Source organism: Carcharodon carcharias, chromosome 12 (assembly GCF_017639515.1).
Source record: "Carcharodon carcharias isolate sCarCar2 chromosome 12, sCarCar2.pri, whole genome shotgun sequence".
Taxonomy (NCBI): domain Eukaryota; kingdom Metazoa; phylum Chordata; class Chondrichthyes; order Lamniformes; family Lamnidae; genus Carcharodon; species Carcharodon carcharias.
The window spans coordinates 110,894,487-110,920,234 of record NC_054478.1 but is presented as its reverse complement, the minus strand read 5'-3'; the positions used below and the strand labels follow the sequence as shown (position 1 = coordinate 110,920,234).

Below are 25,748 nucleotides of genomic sequence, written 5' to 3'. Positions count from 1 at the left end.
TGGCATCACTTGTCCCTGTTAACCATCTATCATCTGAAAAAAAAGACTCGCATTTATGTAGTACACTTCATGAGCACCAGATGTCTCAAAGCGCATTACAGCCAATGAAATACTTTTTGAAATAGAGTCACTGTTGTAAAATTGTGCTAACCAATATGTGTGCAACAAACTCCCACAAACAGCAGTGTGATAATCTGTTTTTCTTTTGTGGTATTGATTGAGGGTTAAGTATTGGCCAGGACACGGGATAATTCCCATGCTCTTCAAAATAGTGCTGTGGGATCTTCTACATCTACCCAAGCAGGCAGATGGGGGGGGGCTCTTGTTAATGCTTCGTCTGAAAGACAACATCTCCAACAATGCAGCACTCCATCAGTACTGCACTGTGTCAGCCTTAAATTTTGTACTCGAGCCCTGGAGTGGAGTTTGAATCTGGAATCTTGTGACTTAGAAGCAGGAGGTGCTACCAATTGAGCCATGGCTGACGGTGACAAAAAAGAAGCTCGACAAGATTCCTTTTGAATGTTTTTAGTGAACCTATGCTCTTTCCAATGTTGTCAACCTGTCCCATTTAGTATCTACTCTACTTGATGCTTTCATAACTTGTATTGATGATTGAAGCCCAACAGAATGTATAATCCCGATTTTCAAAAATATCAGGTTGGATAAAAACTTTTGCTTAAAAAGGGGAAGCTACTATTGCAATGAAACAAAATGCAGAAAAAGCTCAGCAGGGCAGGCAGCATCTGTAGAGACAGCAACAGAATGTTTCAGGCTGATGACCTTTAATCAGAACCAATAGCATGATGCTTGATCTGCTGAGTGGTTTACACCAGGTTCTGTTTTTATTTCAGATTTCCAGCAAGTGCAGTACTTTGCTTTGGTTTTAGTTATTAATGATAGTTGTGTGGGTCTGCGAAATTAACTCAAATAACCTACCTATTGGGATAGAATCTAATCTCTGTTATTCTAAAAACCTCAATCATATTTCCTTGAACAAATCTTTTTCCAGAATTAAAAGTTCAGCTCTCTAAGCCTGTCCTAACTAAGGGGCCTTGAACTAAGTATCAGCCAAGTGGGGTTCTCTTTTGAACCTTTCCTGGAGCTTTGATATCCTCCACTATGTGAGGGCAACAAAACTGAGCATAGTAATCCTGATGCAGCCAGACCAATGTTTGTATATGGAAATGATTATATTTCTAGTCTTATATCTAACATATGCCCAGGCATCCTATTAGCTTTCTCTGGTTAGTAGAATTTTAATGTTTTGTGGACTATAATCCACAAGTACTTTTGCTGCTCAACAACTTTGAGGTGCAACCTTGTATTAAGGTAAGATGGTGCAACTATGTATGACATATATTACTGGCCATGGTTATTTTGAACTGCCCCCCCTCAAGGGCATGAGACTGCACCTGTCTATATCGAAAGGTATCTTTCAGACACACTCCATTTTCTACATTGGACATAGAATTCAACTTTGGTGGGGGATTCAATAGGGTGTAATTCATACAGCTACCTTTGTCATTTACCCTACAAGGTTTTTGAAAATCTAGATCATAGAATTAAACAAGACAGAAGGAGGCCAATTGGTTCATTGTGTCTGTGCTGGCTCTTTGAAAGAGCTATCTAATTAGTTCCACTCATCTGCTCTTTCCCCATAGGCTATAGATATTCAGTATCAGCTGGTCTTCCATCATCTACCTACTTTTCCAATCCCAGGTTGGTGAGATAGCAACTCCTTTTCCAGGACTCATGCTGTGACTACTTAATGCACCTTTCTCTTTATTGATTATGAACACACCACTAATAATCTCTTCCAGCAACTTGCGTATAACTTAAATTAAAGTGGATCTGAATGAACTAGACTCACGTATGAAGAATTACCTCATGTGAGGCAAAGGGTGCAACACTTGTGGGACCATATGGGAGAATGAGTTATAAAAACAGAAAATGTTGGGAATGCTCAGTCCCAATCTGAAATGTTAACTCTGTTTCTGTCTTCACAGATGTTGCCAGACCTGCTGAGTTTTTCCAGCATTTTCTGTTCTCATTTCAGATTTGCAGCATCTGCAGTATTTTGCTTTGGGAGAGAGAGTTGGTGACTTTGACAGGGGGTAAATGGTGATTCATGTTAAATTTGCATAACAGAATACACTTGTTAAGGGCAAACTGTTTTCATCACAGGTACAAATTTGAAATTGCTTTGTAAATTCTGTTGTGCTCGAGGCATTTTTGATGCTAAATTCAAAACTTGGGAAGAATTTCCTTTAAAGAGCTAATAGCAGAAATGTTTCTGCTGATTATTGATCAGAAATGTTGTAAAAATAATGACAAGTTTTGGCCCCTGCCATTATTAATGTATCAAATGCCAGAGTTTGTGGTGAACAAGAGGTATGGCATGAGCTATGAATCGCCACGAATTGCTGGATAATTGGTGCTGCTCCACTATTTGCCTCAAAAAATAGCTCATCGTCAATCTCACCAAAATGCAAGAAATTGCTGGATTTGTGTGTAAGTACAATTTAAAAGTCCAGCAGAAAGTTAGGGCTGCTAGTTAATGGTAGAAGGACTCAGGAGTGATGTATGGCCAGGCACTCAACCTTGGAGGTCCAAAAGGGGAATAATTCAAACTGTGGTATCTCGTTCTTGCAGGTTGTAAATTATCCCTAGAGCTTTTAAAATGTCATATTTTTCCTTTAGTATGTGTTTTTTCTCTCTCTTAATTCAATTTTTCATACTCAGTTTCTTTCTGCATTTAATTGCATTTGAACATATTTTCTTCTTTGGCATTTGCTCGATTTATTTCTCTATTTTTAATTTTTATTCTTTCGTGGGATGTGGACATTGCTGGTTGGCCAGCATTTTTATTCCCCATCCTTAATTGCCCTCGAGAAGTTGGTAGTGAGCTGTTTTCTTGAACCACTGCAGTCCATGTGATGCAGGAACACCCACAGTGCTATAGACCCACAGACTTAAATGTCATTGCCTAAGGAGACAGACTGCTGATTTCATCATTCGCCAAGGTCCCAGAGGCTCCATTAACCCCAATGCCGTTATCAACTCTCATATCCAGCACAAAAATAATTAGATCTGAAGTGTGCAGGTGGTGGGCTGGGGGGAAGCCAAACTCGTGCTGCATGCCATGAGATGCCCCACTCCAGTAAAATCTGGAATAATGTAATCTCATGTTGTGACAGTTGCAGAAGGATGAGCTTGCATATGTTTAGCACCTTAACACATTTCTCAGCAATTCTTCAAGTCACTTCAGTTACAATGAATTACCTTGGAAGTGCAGTTTCTGTCTTTATGCAAATAATGTTTTGCACACTGCAAAGACTTCGCAGCAGATATGAATGACCAGTTAAGCTTTTTTCATTTGTGATTATGGCCAAAAGAAAAATATTAGCCAGAACATCTGAGAATTTCATGGTCATTATCAATAGTGGGATTGGATCTTAAATTTAGACCTTGTCCTTTGTTCAAATGGCCATTAGACATCCACATGAAGGATAGCACTTTGTACAAATCAGCACTCTGAATACTTTCAGTGAATTGTTAGTCACAGCTATATGCTGGAGATAAACAAGAATGATTTGATTGTAGTTTTTCACCCTTGCCTTCTCTGTCTATAATGCTTTTTTGCAACGTATACAGATGATGCTGTGATATGAAGAAGGGCATTTGATCCATTATAATTTCATCATAATTCCTTCAGCTAGAAATATCCTACAGTTTTCCCAATTGCTGGCAACATCTCATTGCATTTTATTAATTTAAACAAGTGTGTCCTTGTCCCACTCCCATAGTTTTAATGAATCTGTTTGCCCATGTGCAATTCCTATCTCAAATAAAAATCACATTAGATTTTTTTTCAAACTCCTATTACTATAATATATACTTTTATAATACCACCTCTCAGGTTCCTCCTTTCCAGGCTGAGAAGCCCGAGCCCCTCCAATTTGCCCTCGTGACTCAGCCCATCGACACTTAGGATCAACCTTGTGACTATTCTCTGCACTGACTCTAGGATTTAAAGATTGGAAAGATTTACCACTTTGTTACTTCCTGAAAAATTATCAGCAGTTATTAAGAAATACCCAGTTTTTTTCCTTTACTCTGCAAAGTCATGCAGCCAGTTAATAGGATTATGACTGAAAGTGCAAGTCTTGAGCCTTTTTGAAAGGTATTAATTTCTGATTAAAATTAATTTCTCAAAAAGCTGCAAATGTTATTTACATAGCAAACTGGGCATTAGCATTCACTTCAGCAAAATGAAGGGCTGTCTCTCAGTCTTCCCATAATTCACTTGTTGACAGCTCACTGCAGTGAGCATTGTCAGATGTGTTGAACTTTGGAAGGTTCTGCTTGAACCATTCACAGAGCCATAGTTTCAGATTCTATGAATTATGTTGCATAATTCAACAATTTCACAGCTTGTTTTTTTCAAATTTCAACTAAATTTTTACTTTCTAATGCAGTCCTCCCCTTTTGCTTCTTGTTTAATTTAGAAGTCCCTGAAGAATATAGCAGCCTTAAAATGTATTATGCCCTACTGCGGTGCTAGTTTGAAAAGAGTATTATTTTGATTAGTTACTCCGAACATACAGATGCCATGATCTACATGGGGAAAATTTTAAAATAGCTAGGCAATGCTGGTTTTTCACCACAAAAATATTCTTTGGCATTCTGTCATGCAGCCAACAGGATTATGACAAAGGACAAGCAACTCTCTGGATGCAATTCTTCAGCACACTGAAGAAATATTGGCTGGATGCTAAAAATATATGTTTACCAGAAAAAAATAACTGTCAAAAATGTGAAGTGTTTGTATTGCATTTGAATGAAAACATCCTTTTGATCTGTTGGTTACAGCTGTAAAAGAATAAAACATTCCAGTTAGCTGAACAGTACATATTGATTGTCAATTAGTAACAGTCATGTTTAGCTGAGGAAATCATGGCCTGTTTCAGTTCTTCGATAACCATCAACACCAGTAGAGAATTCTGTGGTACTGTTTGAACCAAATTTATTTCAAAGCTGCAAAAGATTAAATAAAACAAAATGACTAAAACTGGACCAAAGATAACAATGAGCCCTGTCGACAAGCTGCCACGGAACTGAGGAAAGGCAGCTTATTCAACATGTGTCTGGAATACTAAAGAGTGCTTGAAAATTCTGTAGCTTTGGGGGCAAGGACATGTTGAATGGAATTTTCTTAAAGTGTGATCCAGAGGAAAATTTTGTATTTTACTTGCATTCAGCACAATATATGATTTAAGAAAATGGTAATTGGCATGCTGTTTTACTGCAAAACCAAAGGAGTTTGCATAAAGAAAGAACCAACATTTTGAAAGTGGCTTTAATAGCTTCAGAACACCCAAAAAGCGTTGCATTTCAAAATGCAGTCACTGTTCTTATTCTAACAAACACAGCAACCAATTTATACACAGCAAGGTGTTGGACTTCTTTCTTCTTGTAATTTGTTTCATTATTTTAAACACCGGAGTACACAGGCACCAATTGTCATCTTTGATGCATTACACTTCTCGATTCCAGTATGACTAAATGGGTCTTTATTGAGTTTGCTATTCAGCATGAGAACTCAGATACTCAACAGTCCAACATGTGTGCTGATACATCACACTCCAAAATCCAGTACGTGTACAGCATACAGTTGTTCACTGACAACTTATATTAATTCTATCTTTGGTCTGTACCTTCCTTGCATATTCCTACTAAATAATGGTATGTGAAAAATATATAAAAGTGACATGAGTATAACAATGTGGAGACAACAAAACACACTTAGCTTTTCTCAGACTCTTCCAATCATTCTGCTACCATGATTATATGGCCTACTACATTTTATTATTATAAACACCAGTGACTAGACCATCAAAATATCGATTTGTGCGTTTCACGCATTCCATCAGCTCCTTAACCCTGCTGAAGACCCGCTCTATACATGTTCAGCTGAAAGTTGTTCAAACTCAATGTGTTGATCCAACAAAGAGCCTAGGGCATTGAGGTACATAGGCAGAATGAAGCCTTGTTCTTTCAAAAAGTACCCCAAATAAGAAATATTTTTGATGATGATCATTGGAGGGAGGAGTCTAACCTTATCACCAAACTTCTAATGTCATCTGCCATTAGATCTGTGTAAACTGCAGTTAATATTTGATTATCTGATCACTATATTGGGTTTTTCATTTGTTGTATATGCATCAATGAAATCCAGTCTCCTAGTTTTGCTATAATGCACCCATGACTTCGACTTCCCTGGTTTTAAAGCACAATGTTGCTGGACTAAGGGATATGCATCTGTGGTTTGTATCATCTCTTTTACCTAACAGGTTACTTCCAGCTTGCCACTGCTCTACATCTACAAACACAAATAGTATTTTTTAAAATGATCCTCTATAGGCAAGGCAAGTATCATAGAAATTACTTACATGGATAAATGCACATTTAATAAATGTAATTTAATAATCACAAGAAGAGACTGTCCAGATGCCTAACCCATTCTTTCCTCAATCCATGAGTGACTGTCTCACAGCATTTCATACAATTAATATTAATTAATTTCTTATGTTTCACAGGTACAAAATGCTTAGACAGGAAGATGAGTTTAGCACTTCGGAAGAGTCATAGCCCTCTGAAGACACCATCTCACATGCTACAGTCACAGGTGCCGCAAGTGGTCTATCTAAAGGATATTGTCTGTTATTTGTCACTGTTGGAGCGAGGACGAGCTGAAGATAAGCTGGAGTGTAAGTTACTGCAGGTTTGACTGAAACAACTAATTGGCAGATGTAATATTATGATTTTGTTCTGGGAACAACATCTTGGTAATTTTCCACAAGTTGCATCTATACTGCAGCTTATATGTAGCGAATATTCCGAAAGGGCTTCATACAGAGAGGCACGGAACACAGCAGAAAATGGGAAAAAGAGTTTACAATGATGGCTGAAGATATGGCAGAAGAGAGGGGCATTGAGAATGTGTTATGATCCAGTAGGAACCAGTATCTTTTTGTTTAAATTATACAAAAGCTGGTATTTTCCCGAACCGCCATGGGGGATGCAGTGGGCCAGCCAAAAGTCCATTGATCCCAGTGGTGGGCAGAGCTGGATAGTGTCGCCCAAATTTTTAAATCCCAGTTCCCACTAGGAGAATAGAGCCTCAAGATTCCACAGTTTTAAACAAAATAAACTTTACAAAGTCAGAAGTAAAACCACTTAGAATATCTATCCTATACACTAACATTCGGAATTAACATAAGAGAAATATGAATTAAAAGGCAAACTGTAGTCAGATACACCACACTGCACATTAAATGACAGATGCGACCAAGACAGATTCCACGGATTTCTCAGCAACTCACCCAGATGTCAGTGACCATTGTGAATCACACGATGTCGATAAAACTCTGTCACCTTCACGAGGCTTTCAACCCTTCACGTTGGAAGATCTAGCCTCTGAGTTCCCTTGAAAGACCCTCCAACTTGGCCTACCTCAATGACTGCTCAACTCCTGATAGTTCAGTCTCTTCTCCTGAGTCTGTGTTCCACAGAATTTATAAAGCTGCACTCCCCCTCTAATTACTGGCACACTTCCAACTTTTTCTCAGACTGCTAGCTTCACTAAACTGGCACTGCCCTTGGGTTTTACCAAACTCCAGTCGCCTGGCTATACTGAGCTGTAAATAGCACCTAGGGCTGCTTCTGAGTCCTCACCCTCTCTAGCACATAACTAGTGACCTTCCACCACCACCTCAGCTCACCAGGACTTCTCTGGGCCCTAACTGCCTGGTGCTGAAAGACAGCTCCCAAGGCTTCTCTGTGAGCTGAGAACTGCAGTCCAAACTGTGACCCACAGCAGCTCCAGTGGCTTCTGGAGCTTTGTCGAACCCTAATTTCCTGGAACCTACTAACAGCAGCAACCTTTCAGTACAGCCTCTTGCTCTGCTGCAGAACACTCAGATGAATTGAAACTGGAAAACCTTCTTAAGCTCTGCCCATCTGCATAACGATGCAGTCTTTTAGGGTTGACTGAATCCTTTTAAAGTAATTTAGCTGTAACTTTCATAACCAAAAATATCTCTCTGGACTGTACCTTTTTGCCAGTGTCGACATCACATCTGCAGCTAAGTAAGCCCGCCTGCTGTTTTATGGCTCTTACCTTGGCTGTAAACCCCTCAAATCAGCATGTCCCCAACCTTTTTAAGTGTAATGGACTGCATTTAGTTGCATTTAGGCTGCTTTAGTTGCATTTAACCCATTTTCTGTGTATTTCCCTAGAACTAAAAATTATTTCTAAATTATTAACATGGGCCATGAACCAGATATTAGTCTCAGATGCAACAAGATGTAGCAAGGTAGAGATATTGAAGAGAATTCCAAAGTGCTAAGATAAAATAAATGCTCACGCTAATGGGAAGGTAGGAGAGAAAATGCACAGTAATCCAATTCTAGATGAGAACAGGGTAAAATTGGGATGTACACCTGGAGGAGATTTCCGGAACAAATCCATGAAGGGATTCATAAATAGATTTGGAATCACTTAAGTGGGGATTATGCAATGCTGCAGAAATAATGGAAAGTAAGGTGTTATTTTCAATTCTGTGCCTACATAATTAAAATTTGCATCTGGTATGATAAGAACACAAATAAGTCTAATGCGTCTTTAAGTCAAGATATGTGAGATTTGGCTCATATTTTACTTTCAGTGAATAGCACATGATCAAAAGACACACACACACACACACACACACACACACACACACACATGGTTTCACTATCATTCAAAAAATCCCCTAAATGCACAAATAAGAAACCAGTCACATCCTGTTTAAAACAAAAAGAGAAAATATTTCGAAGCACTGTCAGTTTTCTACTATCTCCCCTTGTAAATCCCTTTCCCCCTCACTACCAACCTTTTAAGTATCATTAATATTGATATAATAGGAAATAAGGCCGCCATGGCTTTTATAATATTTTTGATTGGTCCTCATAACCCGAGTCTAGGCTTTTTACCAGCTTTTGTTTTGCATTTTACTCAGGACTTAGGAGCAGGAGTAAGCCATTCAGCTCTTAGAGCCCGCTCTGCCATTCAATAAGATCATGGCTGATCTGGTTATGGTCTCAATTACATTTTCCTGTCTACCCCCATAACCTTTGGCTCCCTTGTCTATCAAACATCAGTTTAACTCAGCCTTGAATAGATTCAATGATCCAGCCTCCACTGCCCCCTGGGTAAGAGAATCCCACATAGTCACGACCCTCTGAGAGAATAAGGCTCTCCTCATCTCAGTCTTAAATGGGAAACCTCTTATTCTTAAACTGTGTCCCCTGGTCCTCATCTTCCCTACGAGTATCCACTATCTACCCTAGCAAGTCCTCTCAGGATCTTCTGTTTCAATAAGATCACCTCTCATTTTTCTAAACTCCAATGGGTTTAGGCACAACCTGCTCAATTCACTTACTGAAATCTTTGCCTGATTTATAATCTAGGCTCTCTTTGCAGGCAGTGCCACAGGAGACCTATTAGAACTGAAATAAGTGCTATCCCTCGCGCTGAAACAGCAACAGGTGATCTCACTCACATCTGTGAACTGCAGTTTAGTAACAACAGTTAGAGCAGTCAAAGTCTAAAATATTATGAGGTTAATGTTGTCAGTCGTTTCTTTCAAAAGTTGTCAGATTAACTTGCGCCTATCTCATTGAACTGCACAATGTCAGAAATTAGACTCTTTAAAGGTCCTCGCTATTGAATCTGGCCTTAATTAATTCACTGATTAAGAAGTTAACGAGTTTACAATCCCCTTTCAGAAATAGGCCTGAGAAGATAAACCTGTTCTGTTCCAGAAAGGCATGAAGTGCAAGATAAGAGTAAGAGGCAACTTAATTGAAACATATAACAGGGTTGATGTGGGCAGGATGTTTCCTCGTAGGAAATTTTAGTACTAGGGGCCACTGTTTAAAAATAAGGGGTTGCCCATTTAGGACAGAGATGAGGAGAAACTTTTTCTCTGAGGGTTGAGTGTCTTGGGAACTCTGCTACTGCTGCCTTTTGAGGAAGAGTGTCTTTGAATAGTTTTGAGGCATAGATTGACGCAGTCCCCATGTTAGATTCTTGATTAACAAGGGGGTGAAAGGCAATCGGAGGTAGACAGGAATGTGGGGTTGAAGTTACATTCGGATCAGCCATGATCTCATTGAATGGCGGAGCAGGCTGGAAGGGCTGAGTGTGGCCTACTCCTCCTGAATGCATATGTTCATCAGAATTGTAGCAAATATTCACATGCTTTTATAAGTTTTTTTATTTTCAGAGAAGCACAATACAAACATGAGCCTCCTTTATTCTCTCATGGAATGTGAGCGATGCTGACAAGGCCAGTATTTGTTGCCCATCCCTAATTGAGCTTGAACTTAGTGGCTTGGTAGGCCAATTCAGAGGCCAGTTAAAAGTCAACCACATTGCTGTGGATCTGGAGTCCCAAGTAGTCCAGACCAGATAAGGATAGCAGATTTCCTTTCCTAAAGGACATTAGTGAATGAGATGGGTTTTAACAACAATCGATGATAGTTGCCATGGTCACCATCACTGATGCTACCTTTCAATTCCAGAATTTTATTAATTAGATTTAAATTCTGCCAGCTGCTGTGATGGAATTTGAACCCCAGAGCATTAGCCTGACCTTCTGGATTATGAATCTATTGACACTGCTACCACACCATCTCCCCCAGCTACCCCATGCCAACTTAATACCAACTCACAACCCCTGCCATCCACCACCCTTTGTCATTACACCCTCTATGCTGCGACCCACCAAGGACCAACCTCAGAACCCATGTTGAGATGAAATAAAATAAAGTTCTAAATATGCATTACAGTCTTTACTATATTAAAACAAAATCCCATTCATGAAAGCCCATTAAGAGCATTTAAATCCCCTCAAGTACTTATTCCTTATTGCATATAAACAGACTTGTATCCATAATCCCACATCAAAGGTAGCTAACTCTTTAATAACCTCTGAGCTATCAATCAAAATGTATACTTAGGATCCCCTGCTGAGATAGTGATAGGTTGTGGAATGCAGTCAAGCATTAATAATGACATAATGATAGCCCTTGGCATAATATCAACAAACAGCTATTGCAACTGCTAGAACAGATTTTTTTCAACTCTCTCTGACACAGGCAGCCTATCTTCTAAAGAAAAAAAGGGCTGGAGATTTAAATAACTTCCGAGCTTGACAGTTTTGCAGACCATACTCACCTTTTAAGAGCATTTACAACTATCCTAAAAATTCGTAACTCCCACACTAGGGGTTAAGGCCCTTGCTGCAAATGAAAATGGGGTTTGTTTGAACTCAGTTTTGAGTTCAAATGGCCTTGCCTAGTTTGGGCTTACCTCGTGTGAATCAGGCCTTCTCTCCCTTTCCCTGGCAAAAATAGAATCTGTTGGAAATAGGAGCAGGACTTCTGGATCTGGATCCTGGCAGCCATTTTTAGAGATCCTGGAGTCTCCATAACTCTGAAAATCCAGCCAGTTAGTTCCAGTCCAGCGAGAAAAGAGGCATTGCTAGACCCGGTTCTTTGGAAAGAGGTAGGCCAAGTGGATCAATTGTTAGTAGGGGAACATTTACGGGACAGTGTATCATAAAGTTTAGGTTGGTTATGGAAAAGGACAAGTAACGATTAAGAGTAAGAATAATTAATTGGGGGAAAGCCAACTTCAATGGTGTAAGAATGGATCTGATTCTGATAAATTGGAATAAGAGGTTGATGGACAAAACTGTAACTGAACAATTAGGGATGGGCAATAAAAATGCGAGCCTAGCCAGCAATGCCCACATCCTGTGAAAGAATTTTTAAAAGTCTTTAAAGAAGAAATAGTTTGGGCACAGTCAATGTTTATTCCTAAAGAGGGGAAAAGTAGAGCAAACATATCCAGAGCTCCTGGATAACAAAAGGGATCGAGATTAAAATGAAGATGAGTAAGTGTGCTTCTGATAGATGTTAGGTAAGTAATACAATTGAGAACCAGGCTGAATATAGAAATTTCAGAGGGGAATTGGAAAGAGCAAATAAGAGAAGCAAAGAAAGAGACTGTAAGCTAACATAAAAGAGTATGCAAAAGTCTTCTACAGGCATGCAGTTAGTAAAATGGTGGTGAAAGGAGGAATGGGGTTGATTAGAGACCAAAAAGACAAATTACACATGGAGGCAGGGGGCCTGGCTGAAAGATTGAATGAATACTTTACATCTGTCTTCACCAAAGAAGATGATGCTACCCAGGCCATAGTGAAAGAAGAGGTAATTCAGTCACTGGAAGAGTTTAAATTTGATAAGGATGTGGTATTGGATAGGCTGTCTGCACTTAAAGTTGATAAATCAACAGAAGCGGTTGAAATGCATCCAAGGATACTGAGGGAAGTGCGTGTGGAAAGTGCGGAGGCGCAGGCCATAATTTGCCAATCTTCTTTAGACTCAGGATTGGTGCTAGAGGGCTGGAAAATTGTAAATGCTACATCCTGATTCCAAAAAGGGTGTAAAGAAGAGCCCAGCAACTACAGTCCAGTTTAGTGAGGAAGCTACTAAAAATGATAATTCAGGATGAAGCTAATAGTCACTTGGGCAAATGCAGGTTAATTAAGGAAAGCCAGCATGGATTTGTCAAGGGAAAATTGTATTTAATTAACTTGCTTGAGTTTTTTGATGAGGGAACAGAGTGTTGATGAGGGTAATGCTGTTGATGTGGTGTACATGGACTTCTAAAAGTTAATTAATGAGTGCCACACAACAGACTTGAGAAAAGTTAGAGCTTGTGGAATAAAAGGGGCAGTAGCAACATGGGTAAAAAAATAGCTGAAGGATGGGAAACCGAATGTAGTGGCTAATGAATACTTTATGGACTGGGGAAAAGGTTTATAGTGGAGTTCCATGGGGATTGGTGCTAGGACCCCTGCTCTTCCTGATATATATAAATGATCTAAACCTTGAGTACAGGGCACAATTTCAAAATTTGTGAATGGTACAATACTTGGAAGCATTGTGAACTGTGAGGAGGATTGTGTGGAGCTTCAAAAGGATCTAGGTAGGTGGGATGGACAGACAGTGGCAAAATGAAGTGATTCATTTTGGTAGAAAGAACATAGGCAACATAAAATAAAGGGTACAACTCTAAAGGGGGTGCAGGAGCACCTTGATCCACATTTGCATAAATCATTGAAGATGGCAGGACAGGCTGATACAGGCTTTATCAGTAGGGGCATAGAGTACAAATGCAGGGAAGTTATGTTAAATTTGTAAAAGCACTGGTTCGGCCTCAACTGGAGTGTTGCATCCAGTTCTGAACATCATACTTTAGGAAGGATGTGAAGGCATTAGGGAGAGTGGAGAAAAGATTCATGAGTATGGTCCAGGGATGAAGAAATTCAGTCATGTAGATAAATTGCAGAAGTTGGGATTGTTTTCCCTGGAGAAGAGAAGGTTGAGAGGAGATTTGATAGAGGTGCTCAAAATCCTGAGGGGTCTGGACAGAGTAGATGGGGAGAAACTATTCCCATTGGTGGAAGGATCAAAACCAGAGGGCATAGATTTAAGGTAATAGGCAAAAGAAGCAATGGCAACATAAGACATAGGGGCAGAAATTAGGCCATTCAGCCCATCGAGTCTGCTCCGCCATTCAATTATGGCTGATAAGTTTCTCAACCCCATTCTCCCGCCTTCTCCCCGTAACCTTTGATCCCCTTACCAATCAAGAACCTGTCTATCTCTATCTTAAATACACTCAATGACCTGGCCTCCGCAGCCTTCTGCGGCAATGAATTCCATAGATTCACTACTCTCTGGCTAAAGAAGTTTCTCCTTATCTCTGTTCTAAAAGGTCTTCCCTTTACTCTAAGGCTGTGCCCTCAGGTCCTAGTCTCTCCTAATAATGGAAACATCTTCCCCACGTCCACTCTATCCAGGCCTTTCAGTATTCTGTAAGTTTCAATCAGATCCCCCCTCATCCTTCTAAAGTCCATCGAGTATAGACCCAGAGTCCTCAAATGTTCCTCATATGAGGGAAATCTTTTTCACACAGTGACTGGATCTGGAGTGCACTGCCTGAGAGAGTGGTGGAGGCAGGTTTAGTCATGGCTTTCAATAGGAAATTGGATTATTATCTGAAAAAGAAGAATGTTCGGGGCTACTGGAACAAAGCGGGGAGTGACAGTAGATGAATTGCTTCTTCAGAAAGCGAGCACAGACATGACAGGCCAAATGGCCTCCTGCTGTGCTGCAACAATTCTATGATTCTGTGATTCTAAGAATGCTGTTATGCAACGAATGCTTATAACTTGAAATGCACTGTCAAATAGGGTGATAGATACAGATTCCATAGTAACCTTCAAGAAGGAATTGGATAAATACTTGAAGAAAACGATTAAAGGGCAGAATAGTGGGACTAAGTATTGCTGTCCCAGAGAGCCAACTTGGACTTAATGGGCTGAATGGCCTCCTTCCGTGTTGTACTATTCTATGATTGCTGCAAGGTTGTAGTTATTCAATGGACTCACCTGGACAACTTGTAGACAGAAACTTTTTTGAATACAAATTTTAAGTACACATTTTCACTTGGCCATGACAAAATAAAACATCAAAAATAAAATGCAGGAAACAGGCTCAATTTTTCTAACATCTAAGTTATCTGGTACCTTTGTGAAAATAATTGTTTGCATTGTGAAAATGTGTCCTTGTTTTCAATGGACTTTTTTTAAATACAGTATAAATATAATCACCTTGGGGTGAGACCAAATTAAAAAAGGCCACCCCACTGTGCTGGATTCAATCTAAATTCAAACTGTTTTGATTTAAATCAAAGTAAATCAAACCCTGCAGTCCAAATGAAAAGTAATTTAGGTTCCCTACTGTTGGCTGCATATGGCACTGCCTTTGTTTAAATTGGCAAAATGCATGATCAATCTGGGGGAATATGAATGCTGGTCTATATGTGTAAAGGGCTGAATCTAATTAGCTGCTGTATCTTGTAGAGAAAGAGATACTGCACAGTCTCAAATGTCACTGCTACATCTTCATTCTTGATCTACTGTGCAAACACCCACCTTCAAGCTTATGAACATAACTCTACCCCACAATATCACCTGATCAGTACCCCTGACTACATGGACAGTCCGTTAATCCTTTTACACTACTCTGACTTGAATTTATTTTGATTTTATGACTGTAGTACTGTTTGGTTTGAAAGCCCCGGTGGTTGTGTTTTGACACTGAGCTATCAAATTCTGGACAATCACAAATGCATTTGCTAGTAATTGGTGGGTTGGAAAGGTAGAACAGTTTACATTTTCCTTTTTTGAAAACCTGAAATGGATTTAATTCATGTCAGAACTAAAAAATAGTCAAAGTCTTGTTCAGTGCCTCGCTGTACAGGGGGTGCTTGTACACATTTCCAATAACAAACCAGAAATATAAACTTACTTTTAAATAAACTCACCTTCTCTTTGAGTGTCCAGTACAACAGAGTGTACTAGTGCAATAGGGATTTCTTAGTAGGAATGCAATAAATATTCAATGAATTGAATAACTTAGGCAGGGTTGGCTGCTAGGAATTTTATTTGGAGCACTTTGCTGGATCCTTGTTTTTTTTTTAAGGGTTGTTGAGGATCTATATGGAAATATGTTGTAGTTAGTTATTGTGTTAGGAATATGTAATGGCACACTGGGGGGAAAAGAAAGTAATTAAACAACAGCAACAACTTGTATTTATGTAGCTTCTTTAACGTAATAAAATGTCCCGAGGCACTTCACAGGAGCATTATAAAGCAAACTTTTCCATTGAGCCACTTGAGATATTAGGGCAGATGACCAAAAGCTTGGTGGAAAGGAAGGTTCTAAGGAGTGACTTAAAGGAGGAAAGAGAGGTAGAGAGATGAAGAAGGTTAGAGATGGAATTCTAGAGTGTAGAGCCTCAATAACTAAAGGCATGGACACAGCGGTTTAGCAATTAAAATTGGGAATGCTCAACAAGTCAGAATTAGATGAGCACAGATATTTCTAAAGATTGTGGAGATAGAGGACAATACAGAGACGGAGGTATTTGAAAACGAGCATGAGTATTTTAAATTCGAGACATTACTTAACCAGTAGCATTAATATGTCTTATTTTGATTCCTGAACATTCTCATTGATTTTTTGTGTTTTAATCTTACTCAAATAGGTTTTATTAATATTTTTTATTGGGCAATGCAGTTTAATAGTGTGACAAGTTGGAGTTCATTGTGCAATTGCAATCCTTTGTTTGCAGAATGCACATGGAGTCATGAGATGGAGCACAGCTGTTGTGTGTTGTCTGTGCCTCAAGCTTATCACTGACTTCTCATGTAGGTTGAATAAATGCTGCTTTCCAGATATGTCAAGTAACCAGTATTAATTTAGCAGTTCATTGTAATATCAGCAATATCCAATGAATGCACAAGGATTCTATTGGAATTTATTACTCCTGCCTGATTTTAATGCACCTTGACTTCAAAGGATGGTTAACTAAGTTCTGGCAGTGGGACATTTTGCTGCCTGTGATTGTGCACTTCTTATGCTGCAACTTTTATGTTAAACCAATTGTAACTTGCGGCTAGGTCTGTATTTATAGCAGCAATGAAAACAACGTTTTCCACGTGGCCATTGATGACCAGAATTAAGTGTTGATCCAAACCAAGATGTGTAAACTAATATCTAGTTCTGATGACAGGTCATCAACCTAAAACAAACTCTGAGTCTCTCCACAGATGCTGCCTGAGTTTTCACAGCATTTTTTGTTTTCATTTCAGATTTCCAGCGTCTTCAGTGTTTTGCTTTTGAACTAATAATAGGACCAGTTTAGACAGGTGTATCATATTAGTTACCATTTCAAGTATGACTGAAATTTATTTGCCCTACAATACACCCCCACCTGGAGGGCAGGACAAATGTGGCTGGAAGGGTATGTAAAAAAATTGACTGCCTCCAGTCCACAGCCCACCCAGAATACATAAGGGCATATGCAATGTCTTGTTACATTTTCGTGATTTTCACATTAGATTCTAATTTTAGATTACCTATTTTTAAGGTAAATATTCAGGAATGATTTTACCTTTTGACTTTTGTGTAACATCCAATAACAGTTGCTACACTTCAAAAAAATATTTCATTGGCTGTAAAGCACTTTGGAATGTCCAATGGTTGTGAAAGGCTCTGTACAAATGTGTTTTTTAAAAAAAGATTTTGAAACAAATTTGCTATTTCTACTTGTAAATATATTTGAACACAAAATATTGCCTGACCTTTATGTGCAGGACCTTATTAAAGGCACAGTTGGTGTAGTGAAAGGAAATGAAGATGACTCATTTATCTGGTTTGACAAAGTACCACAGCTCTCAGCATGAGGTTATTGTGCTATGGAAAAAGACAAAACAGGTTATTGCACAAGTTACAGTTGTCAAGGATTTAAAGCTGGTTTAATGGGAACTAGAAGTATTTTAATCAAACTATTAGAATATTGATTTGGAAGTAAAATAATTCATATGACACCTGAAGGATGGCAGAAACTAAAAACCCTATGAAGTTCTGGGTCTTTTCTTCTTTGGGTGGATGTGGGAGCAGTTCAAAAAGTTTGACTTTCCTGGAAGACCAAACATTGGAATGGTTTCCATCATTATTAATTTTATCCAGACTTTCTCTTCAGGATGATGTTTCCATTTCTCCCTTCTTTCTTTGTCTCTTTATCTCCTTTCCTTCCACTCATCTTACCTTACTCATACGCACATAATCCTATGAAGTAATTGTTTATCCTAGTTTACTTTAAGTAATAATTGCATGCTCTCTGCTCATTTACACAGGATAAATATAATTCATTGTTCAGGGCAATTGAAAAGTTACATGATGAATTATGCATTTAAAAAAATAATATCCACAATAACAATTTGAATTTATGTAGCATCTTTAACATAATAAAATACCCCATGGTGCTTCACAGGAGCGTTTGGAAAGTTTGACAAAGAGCCACGTAAGGAGATATAAGGAGAGGTGACCAAAAACTTGATCAGGAGGTAGGTTTGAGAGAGTGCCCTGGGAGAGAAAGAGGTGGAGGGCTTCAAGGAGGAAATTCCAGAGAGCTTTGGCAACTGAAAACACAACCGCCAATGTTGGAGCAATAAGAATCAGGATGTGTAAAAGGCCAGAATTGTAAGAGACAGATCCTGGATGATCGTAGGGCTGGATGATTGGAAAACAAGGATGAGAATGTTAAAATTGGTACCGTCAGACAGGAAGAGAATTTAGGTCAGCAAGCACATGGGTGACAGGTGAGTGGGACATGGTATGAGTTGGGATACAGGCTGCAGGGTTTTTGATAAGCTTAAGTTTGCAGCATGTGTGAGATGGAAGGCTGACCCACGACTGCATTGGAATAGTCAAGTATGGAGGTAACAAGTGAATGAGAGTTTGAGCTGCAGATGAGCTGTGACAGGGGTGGAGATCAGGGATGTTACCAAGGTGGAAATAGGCAGACTTAGTGATGGAGAGGATAAGCTCGATGCAGGGTCAAAAGGGCAACAATATTGCAAATAGTTTAGTTTAGTCTCTGATAGTGACCAGAGAGAGGGCAAGTGATTTAATGGCTGGGACTAAAAATAATCATTTTGACCTTCCCAATATTTGAAAAAGCTGAGCTGAAAGCATGGTAGTTATAGCTAAGAAAAAAAGCAAGGGTTGGGGAAAAGAGGTATAAAATATTCAAGAAATTATATTGTAATTTTGTATGGTTGCAGATGTTAAGCTTCATATTTTTATTTAAAGCAGCCAATTTGTTTTAAAGCATTTTACTAATTTATAAAGAAGTAATGGGCAAATGGCAGACAAATTTAAAACTACGGGCTGAATTATCTGAAACTATTCTTGCTCTCTGATATGGGGACAATAAGGGATGCAGGCAAGCAGAAAAACACATCTTCCCTTCACCCCCCTTATCGGCATTCCGTAGGGATCGCTCCCTCCGGGACACCCTGGTCCACTTCTCCATCACCCCCTACTCCTCAACCCCCTCCTATGGCACCACCCCATGCCCACGCAAAAGATGCAACACCTGCCCCTTCACTTCCTCTCTCCTCACCGTCCAAGGACCCAAACACTCCTTTCAAGTGAAGCAGCATTTCACTTGCATTTCCCCCAACTTAGTCTACTGCATTCGTTGCTCCCAATGTGGTCTCCTCTACATTGGAGAGACTAAACGTAAACTGGGCGACCGCTTTGCAGAACACCTGCGGTCTGTCCGCAAGAATGACCCAAACCTCCCTGTCGCTTGCCATTTTAACACTCCACCCTGCTCTCTTGCCCACATGTCTGTCCTTGGCTTGCTGCATTGTTCCAGTGAAGCCCGACGTAAACTGGAGGAACAACACCTCATCTTCCGACTAGGGACTTTACAGCCTTCCGGACTGAATATTGAATTCAACAACTTTAGGTCGTGAGCTCCCTCCCCCATCCCCACCCCCTTTCTGTTTCCCCCTTCCTTTTTTTTTCCAATAAATTGTAAAGATTTTCCTTTTCCCTCCTATTTCCATTATATATAAAAAAAAACCCACTAGAGCTATACCTTGAGTGCCCTACCATCCATTCTTAATTAGCACATTCGTTTAGATAATATCACCAACTTTAACTTTAACACCTATGTGTTCTATTGTACTATTGTCGTTGACATCTTTTGATGATCTGCTTCTATCACTGCTTGTTTGTCCCTACAACCACACCCCCACCTCTCTCTCTCTCTATCTCTCCGCCCCCCACACACACACCTTAAACCAGCTTATATTTCAACTCTTTCTTGGACTCAAACTCAAGTTCTGTCGAAGGGTCATGAGGACTCGAAACGTCAAATCTTTTCTTCTCCACCGATGCTGCCAGACCTGCTGAGTTTTTCCAGGTAATTCTGTTTTTGTTTTGATAATTTCACACCATTGGTTGGTGTGCCAGTTTGCCAGCACCATCCCACCCACAGGCCAGTTTCCTGGGGGTGGAAGGACTACCCACCTGCAGCCAGCAGCTAGCCAGTTAAGGTAAAATAAAGGTTAGTTAAGGCCAATTCAGCTCTCCAGGATTGAGAGCCTACTTGCTGTCCTTAATTCGATGGGGAGCAGATCCGCCGACCACTAATTGGCCAATTCCAGGAAAAACACTGCTGGTGACTGCTCAAGGTCAGGAGCCCCACTTAACAACAAAGTCAGGGTCCTAACTGAAAACCCCAAAATCCTGCCCTTATCTTTGATTCACAGTGAATTAGTGCAAAGTGCTTTCTTATCACGTTGGTGGAACAAATGGAATGCAGGGTGGGGTGGAGCAAAGATGAACCTGAGACTCTCCACGGGATCATACTAACCCATCAATGTTCGTACATTAGCGATAGTGTAGGTCCAGTACTCCAACTGACCCTGGAGCCAAAAGGTGCAATTGCCTATTTGCTGGGCTTTACATGACATCATTTCCAGCATCAGCAAATCTGGACTGAGAATGCACTCAAGAGCTTTTCGGAACTTTATGACAAACTTTATAAAGTTAGACAGAGGTTTTTAAAAATGCTGTCAGAAAGTGGACACTTCCACGCAGACTCTTAAAACAGTGAGGGGTCGAAATCCATCTCAGACAGTGCTGAAAAATGGGTGGTATCAAGCCAGCCATTCATTAAATGCAACACTTGATATTCATTTCCATTGTAGTCACTGGAATGGAATATTAGGCACAGCTTATAAGGGGCAGCAAGTCCAATATTGCCCATTTTACATCATCACACATGACAAATTTCTGTCCCTGAAATGGAGATCATGAGATGACTATGCACGATTGTAAGCTCTCATGATAAATAGTCCTTTGGTAGAATGGAACTTGAGTATTGCTGAAAAAAGAGACATGTCTAAGCTTTTCGTCTTGCACTCATCAGGACACTCGCAAAAATACCAATATAAGGGGGAAAACAACAATTTATACCAAATGTGAAGAGAGTGCTGATTGGTTGGCAAGTGTTGTTGCCATGGAGAATGCACCACTGATGACGACTGACCGTTAACTGCCAAGTATTGTTTGAAATTTAAAGCAGGCAGCTTGACCCTGATTGGCCAAGGCATTGCCCTGAGGAATGAGTCAGCGAATGGCTGTCACTTATTTTGTTTAGCTGAAACAGGGGCATTGTATGTACATGTTAATTCTGTCTGCAAAGAACAGGGCCTTTTGTATTTATATATGTAACTTCCAGTGCGCGCACACGTGCCAAACTGTGAGACCGACTGACGATCTTCAATTGGTTGTCAGCGTAATTCTTAGCACATTGGACGACATTTGCCAAATAATCTGCAATCGTGGAATCACATCTAACGTTGGACATTCTGAGTTTTGCAAACGCTGGCTGGTTGGTTACAGTCGGTGCCCTGCCCATTGTGAATAGTGGCTTGGACATGCTGTTTGATACATTCCACCGGTCTTTGGGACATACGGCCTACATACCTAGCATTACACTTTGCACTGAAATTCATATACCACATTACTCATTTGTGTGATAAGCAGGAAGTCTTTTTGACTTGACTGCAGTATCCTGTTGGTGGTGAATTCCATGCATGTTGCTACTGCATAGGAGCAGCATGAAACAGCTAGCTTCACTTGTTGCTCAAATTTTTGAGATACCTTGCCTTTCCAGGGTAATCTGATGTAGACTGAGTAATTTTCAGGGCCATAGGTGATGGTCATAGGTCCGTTCATGAGTTTGCGTGATATACAGCGTGGAATGATCTGATCAAGGTAGGCATTATCCTGCAGAATGCCTTTTATTTCAGCATCGAGCTTGCATGGTGAGCAAATGACTCAGGCCTTACTTACAAGGTTGCCGATAGGACCAATCTTATGCATGGACCTGTAAGAATCCCAACGTGTATATTGACCAGTGAAGTTAGACTTGTGCTAGACTATGATAGAGAGCCCCCTGGTAGATCTCTCAACTAGTATGTCAAAGAAAGGGAGTTGATTTGACTGCTCCGTTTCATAGGTGAATTTGAGCGCAGGATGGAGCCCATTACGACATGTAAGGAAATTGTAACATGCAGCTGCAGATTTAAATATAGCAAACGTATCATCCACATATCGGAAACATGTGAGGGGTAGAAGGTTAGGTGTCATTCTATCCGTGACATGTTTCTCATGGAATCCAACAAAGATGTTTGCGAGAGCTGGGCCTCAAAGGGATCCCATGGCAACAGCATCTATTTGGGCATACATGATGTCATGAAAACTGAACTCAACTGTGTGAGTTGCCGAGCTCATAAGTTCAATGAATACTGATTCATGCTATGTAGTATACTGTGGATTTCAGTTCACAGTAAAGGATGCTCTCCTGGCTATATGGTATAAAGGTAACATTAAGACCAGGAGAATGAGACGAGCAAAAGTGAACTGGGAGAAGCCAGTGGGCAGCAACAAACCCTGATTAAGGTATGAGGAACTTAGGAATAAAAGCAAAATACTGCAGATGTTGGAAATCTGAAACAAAGAGAAAATGCTGGAAAAGCTCAGCAGGTTTGGCAGCATCTGTGGAGAGAGAAACAGAGTTAACATTTCGAGTCCCTATGACCCTTCTTCAGAGCTGAATTCCAAGGTGAAGAGGAATTTGGCAACTGACTATTAAACATGCAGAGGGAAAGTTGTTTTTCACAATGACCCTGTATAGCAATGTAACTTGTGCATTGATGTAGGCAGAAGAAAGAAGGTATTATTTGGATGTTTAATCATATTAAATACACACATGCAGAACCTGTTGTACTCAATTAAATCACGAGATTGCATAAAATCACCCATATCTACTGATTTTTAAATGAAAATTGATAGAAACTACCAAATATTAGCAAACATTGAAATAAACAGCCCAAAAGCTTTCGAATGCATAGACAGAAAGTGTCTGTATTTCTCCTGAGGTGCCACGATGTGCTATTATTGCACTGGAGCTATCCATTGATTTGAATCTACTCTTAGCACTATTGCCACTAGATAGAGCTCCAACACAACCAAAACAATTTGCCTAGATATTTTTATATAGCAGAGTATCTAATGAGGTATGTCCTTAGTTAAATTTGCCCCGAACCTTTCAGCTCAAAAAGGAAATTGTCTAGAAAGTTGCTGTTAACGGTGCAGTGAGGGAAAGAGGGGACCGGAGTGACAGGGCAACCTACAGAGCAACTCCTTACCCAGTCAGATGTAAAGATTGTGAAACAAACAGTGGGAGAAGTGAATTTAAGGGGGTGAATTCAATGCCAAATCAGATACAGAAAGGGAAGAGAGAAAGAAAAACACGAAAATTAAAAGTAAGAAAACAAAACTAAAATTTTAATATTTTTAATAAATCCCTTAAAAGCTCAAAACACGAATGATGAGACTGCGTTCTTGTACTAGTTAATTTTCAATTCCAGAGAGGTTGATTGTGAGCAACGACATTGTTCTTACATTGTTAAAAGGGGCACTATTGATAATTAGCCCTAAATATGCATGACAGTTTAATTTATACCTTTCACTCAACTAAAGCAATTTGACAACTCACAATGCATGTCAATGGTGAGATGCAAGTGGGACAAAAATGTTTGGGTGTTGGCATTTCCCATGTATTTTCCGTAATTAACTGTGGACATTACTAGCCTAATTGTTGCTTTGACAGTGAAACCTAGCCCAAAATAAAGCAAAGTATGAACAATTTGCTATTTAACAAAATCTAACATTTGTCAATATGCATCTCTTTATTAGCTACTGACTTAACTACTGAAAGTTAAAGTAATCTTAAAAATTCCAGTGTATAACTTTGAAAATGTCTCTACATGCTGGAAAAAATACAAGCATGAATTTTGTGAAAAGCAACAGCACTTGCTGTTAACCTCAAAGAAAGCTTTCCATAAAGACCTTATTGATTTCTGTGGCATGCATTTCCCCTTTCTCGACATCAGTTTGAACCTGTTGTCAAGTCAAAGGGTTCACCAGGCATTCAGTAACAATTTTATCATTGGCTCAAAACTGAGCATTGCTCAGACATTGCGGGCCATCAGCAGTAGCAGAATTATATTTCATCACAATCTGTAACCGTGCAACCAAGCATATTCCTCACTCTGTCATCAAGCTAGGGGACCAACCCTGGTTCATTAGAGAAAGCAGGAGAGCATGTAAGGCCCACAAATACCTGAAAATGAAATGCCAACCTGGTAAAGCTACTATACACATGCAAAACAGCAGAAGCAACATGCAATAAACAGAGCTAAGCAACCCCACAACCAATGGATCAGATTAAAGCTCTACAGCTGAATGATGGTGCACAATTAAACAACCAAGTAGAGGAGGAGGATCTAGAGACGTCCTCACGCACAATGGGGGAGTCCAGTCTGTTAATGCGAAAGATAAGGCTGAAGCATTTGCAGTCATTTTCAGCCAGAAGTGCCGAATTAATGATCCATCCTCCTCAGCTTCCTCCTGAGGCCCTCGGCATCACAGCTGCCAGCCTTTAGTCAATTCAGTTCACACTTTGATATTAAGAAATAGCTAAAGGGACTGGATGCAGCAAAAGCTATGGGCCCTGAGAGCATCCCAGCCGCAGTGCTGAAGACTTGTGTTCCAGAACTAGCCATGCCCCTAGTCAAGCTGTTTCATTACAGCTACGACACTGTACAGCATCTACCCGACAATATAGGAAATTTCCTGGGAGCGTCCTGTACACAAAAAATAAGACAAATCAGATCTGGCCAATTGCCACTCCATACATTTACACTCAATTATCAGCAAAGTGGTGGAAGGTGTCATTGACAATGCTATTATGCAACACTAAGACACCAGTAATCTGCTCACTGATGCTCAGTTTGAGTTCCACCATGTGTTTAGCTCCAGACCTCATTACAACCTTGGCCTAAATATGGACAAGGAGCTGAATTCCAGAGGCAAGGTGAGGGTAACTGCACTTGAAGCCAAGTCAGCATTTGACTAGGTGCAGCATGAAGAACCTTAGCAGAATTAATGTCAATGCAAATCAGGGGAGAAACACACCACTAGTTGGAATCATATAAAGCACAAAGGAATTAAGATGAAATAAAAACAAGAAATGCTGGAAAAACTCAGGTCTGGCAGATTCTATGGAGAGAGAAACAGAGTTAATGTTCTCGTTATCTTGACTCTCTTCTCTCTCCCCTTGTCCACTCCCTTCCCACCTGCATCCGTGATTCCTCTGACACCTTACGTCACATCAACAATTTCCAGTTCCCTGGCCCCAACTGCTTCCTCTTCACCATGGATGTCCAATCCCTCTACACCTCCATCCCCCACCAGGATGGTCTGAGGGCCCTTAGCTTCTTCCTCGAACAGAGGCCCGAACAATCCTCATCCACCACTACTCTCCTCCATCTGGCTGAACTTATTCTCACACTGAACAATTTCTCCTTCAACTCCTTTCACTTCCTCCAAATAAAAAGTGTGGTTTTGGGTACCCGCATGGGCCCCAGCTATGCCTGTCTCTTTCTGGGGTATGTGGAACATTCCTTTTTCCAGTCCTACTCCGGCCCCCTTCCACAACTCTTTCTCCGGTACATCGATGATTACTTCGGTGCTGCTTCATGCTCTCGTCGGGACTTGGAAAAATGTATTAATTTTGCTTCCAATCTCCACCCTTCCATCATTTTCAAGTGGTCCATCTCTGA

General features: G+C 40.1%; 1 protein-coding gene across 9 annotated transcripts in view; it reads left to right on the top strand.

The window, feature by feature from the left end:
• Nucleotides 1-25,748, top strand: part of LOC121284866 (diacylglycerol kinase beta) — a 695,944-nt gene that overhangs the window by 293,529 nt on the left and 376,667 nt on the right. For all 9 annotated transcript variants that reach the window (XM_041200699.1, XM_041200700.1, XM_041200703.1 and 6 more), the window contains one exon: nucleotides 6,603-6,773. In XM_041200699.1, the coding sequence (XP_041056633.1) occupies nucleotides 6,603-6,773 (171 nt within the window). The remainder of the gene's footprint in view (nucleotides 1-6,602; nucleotides 6,774-25,748) is intronic.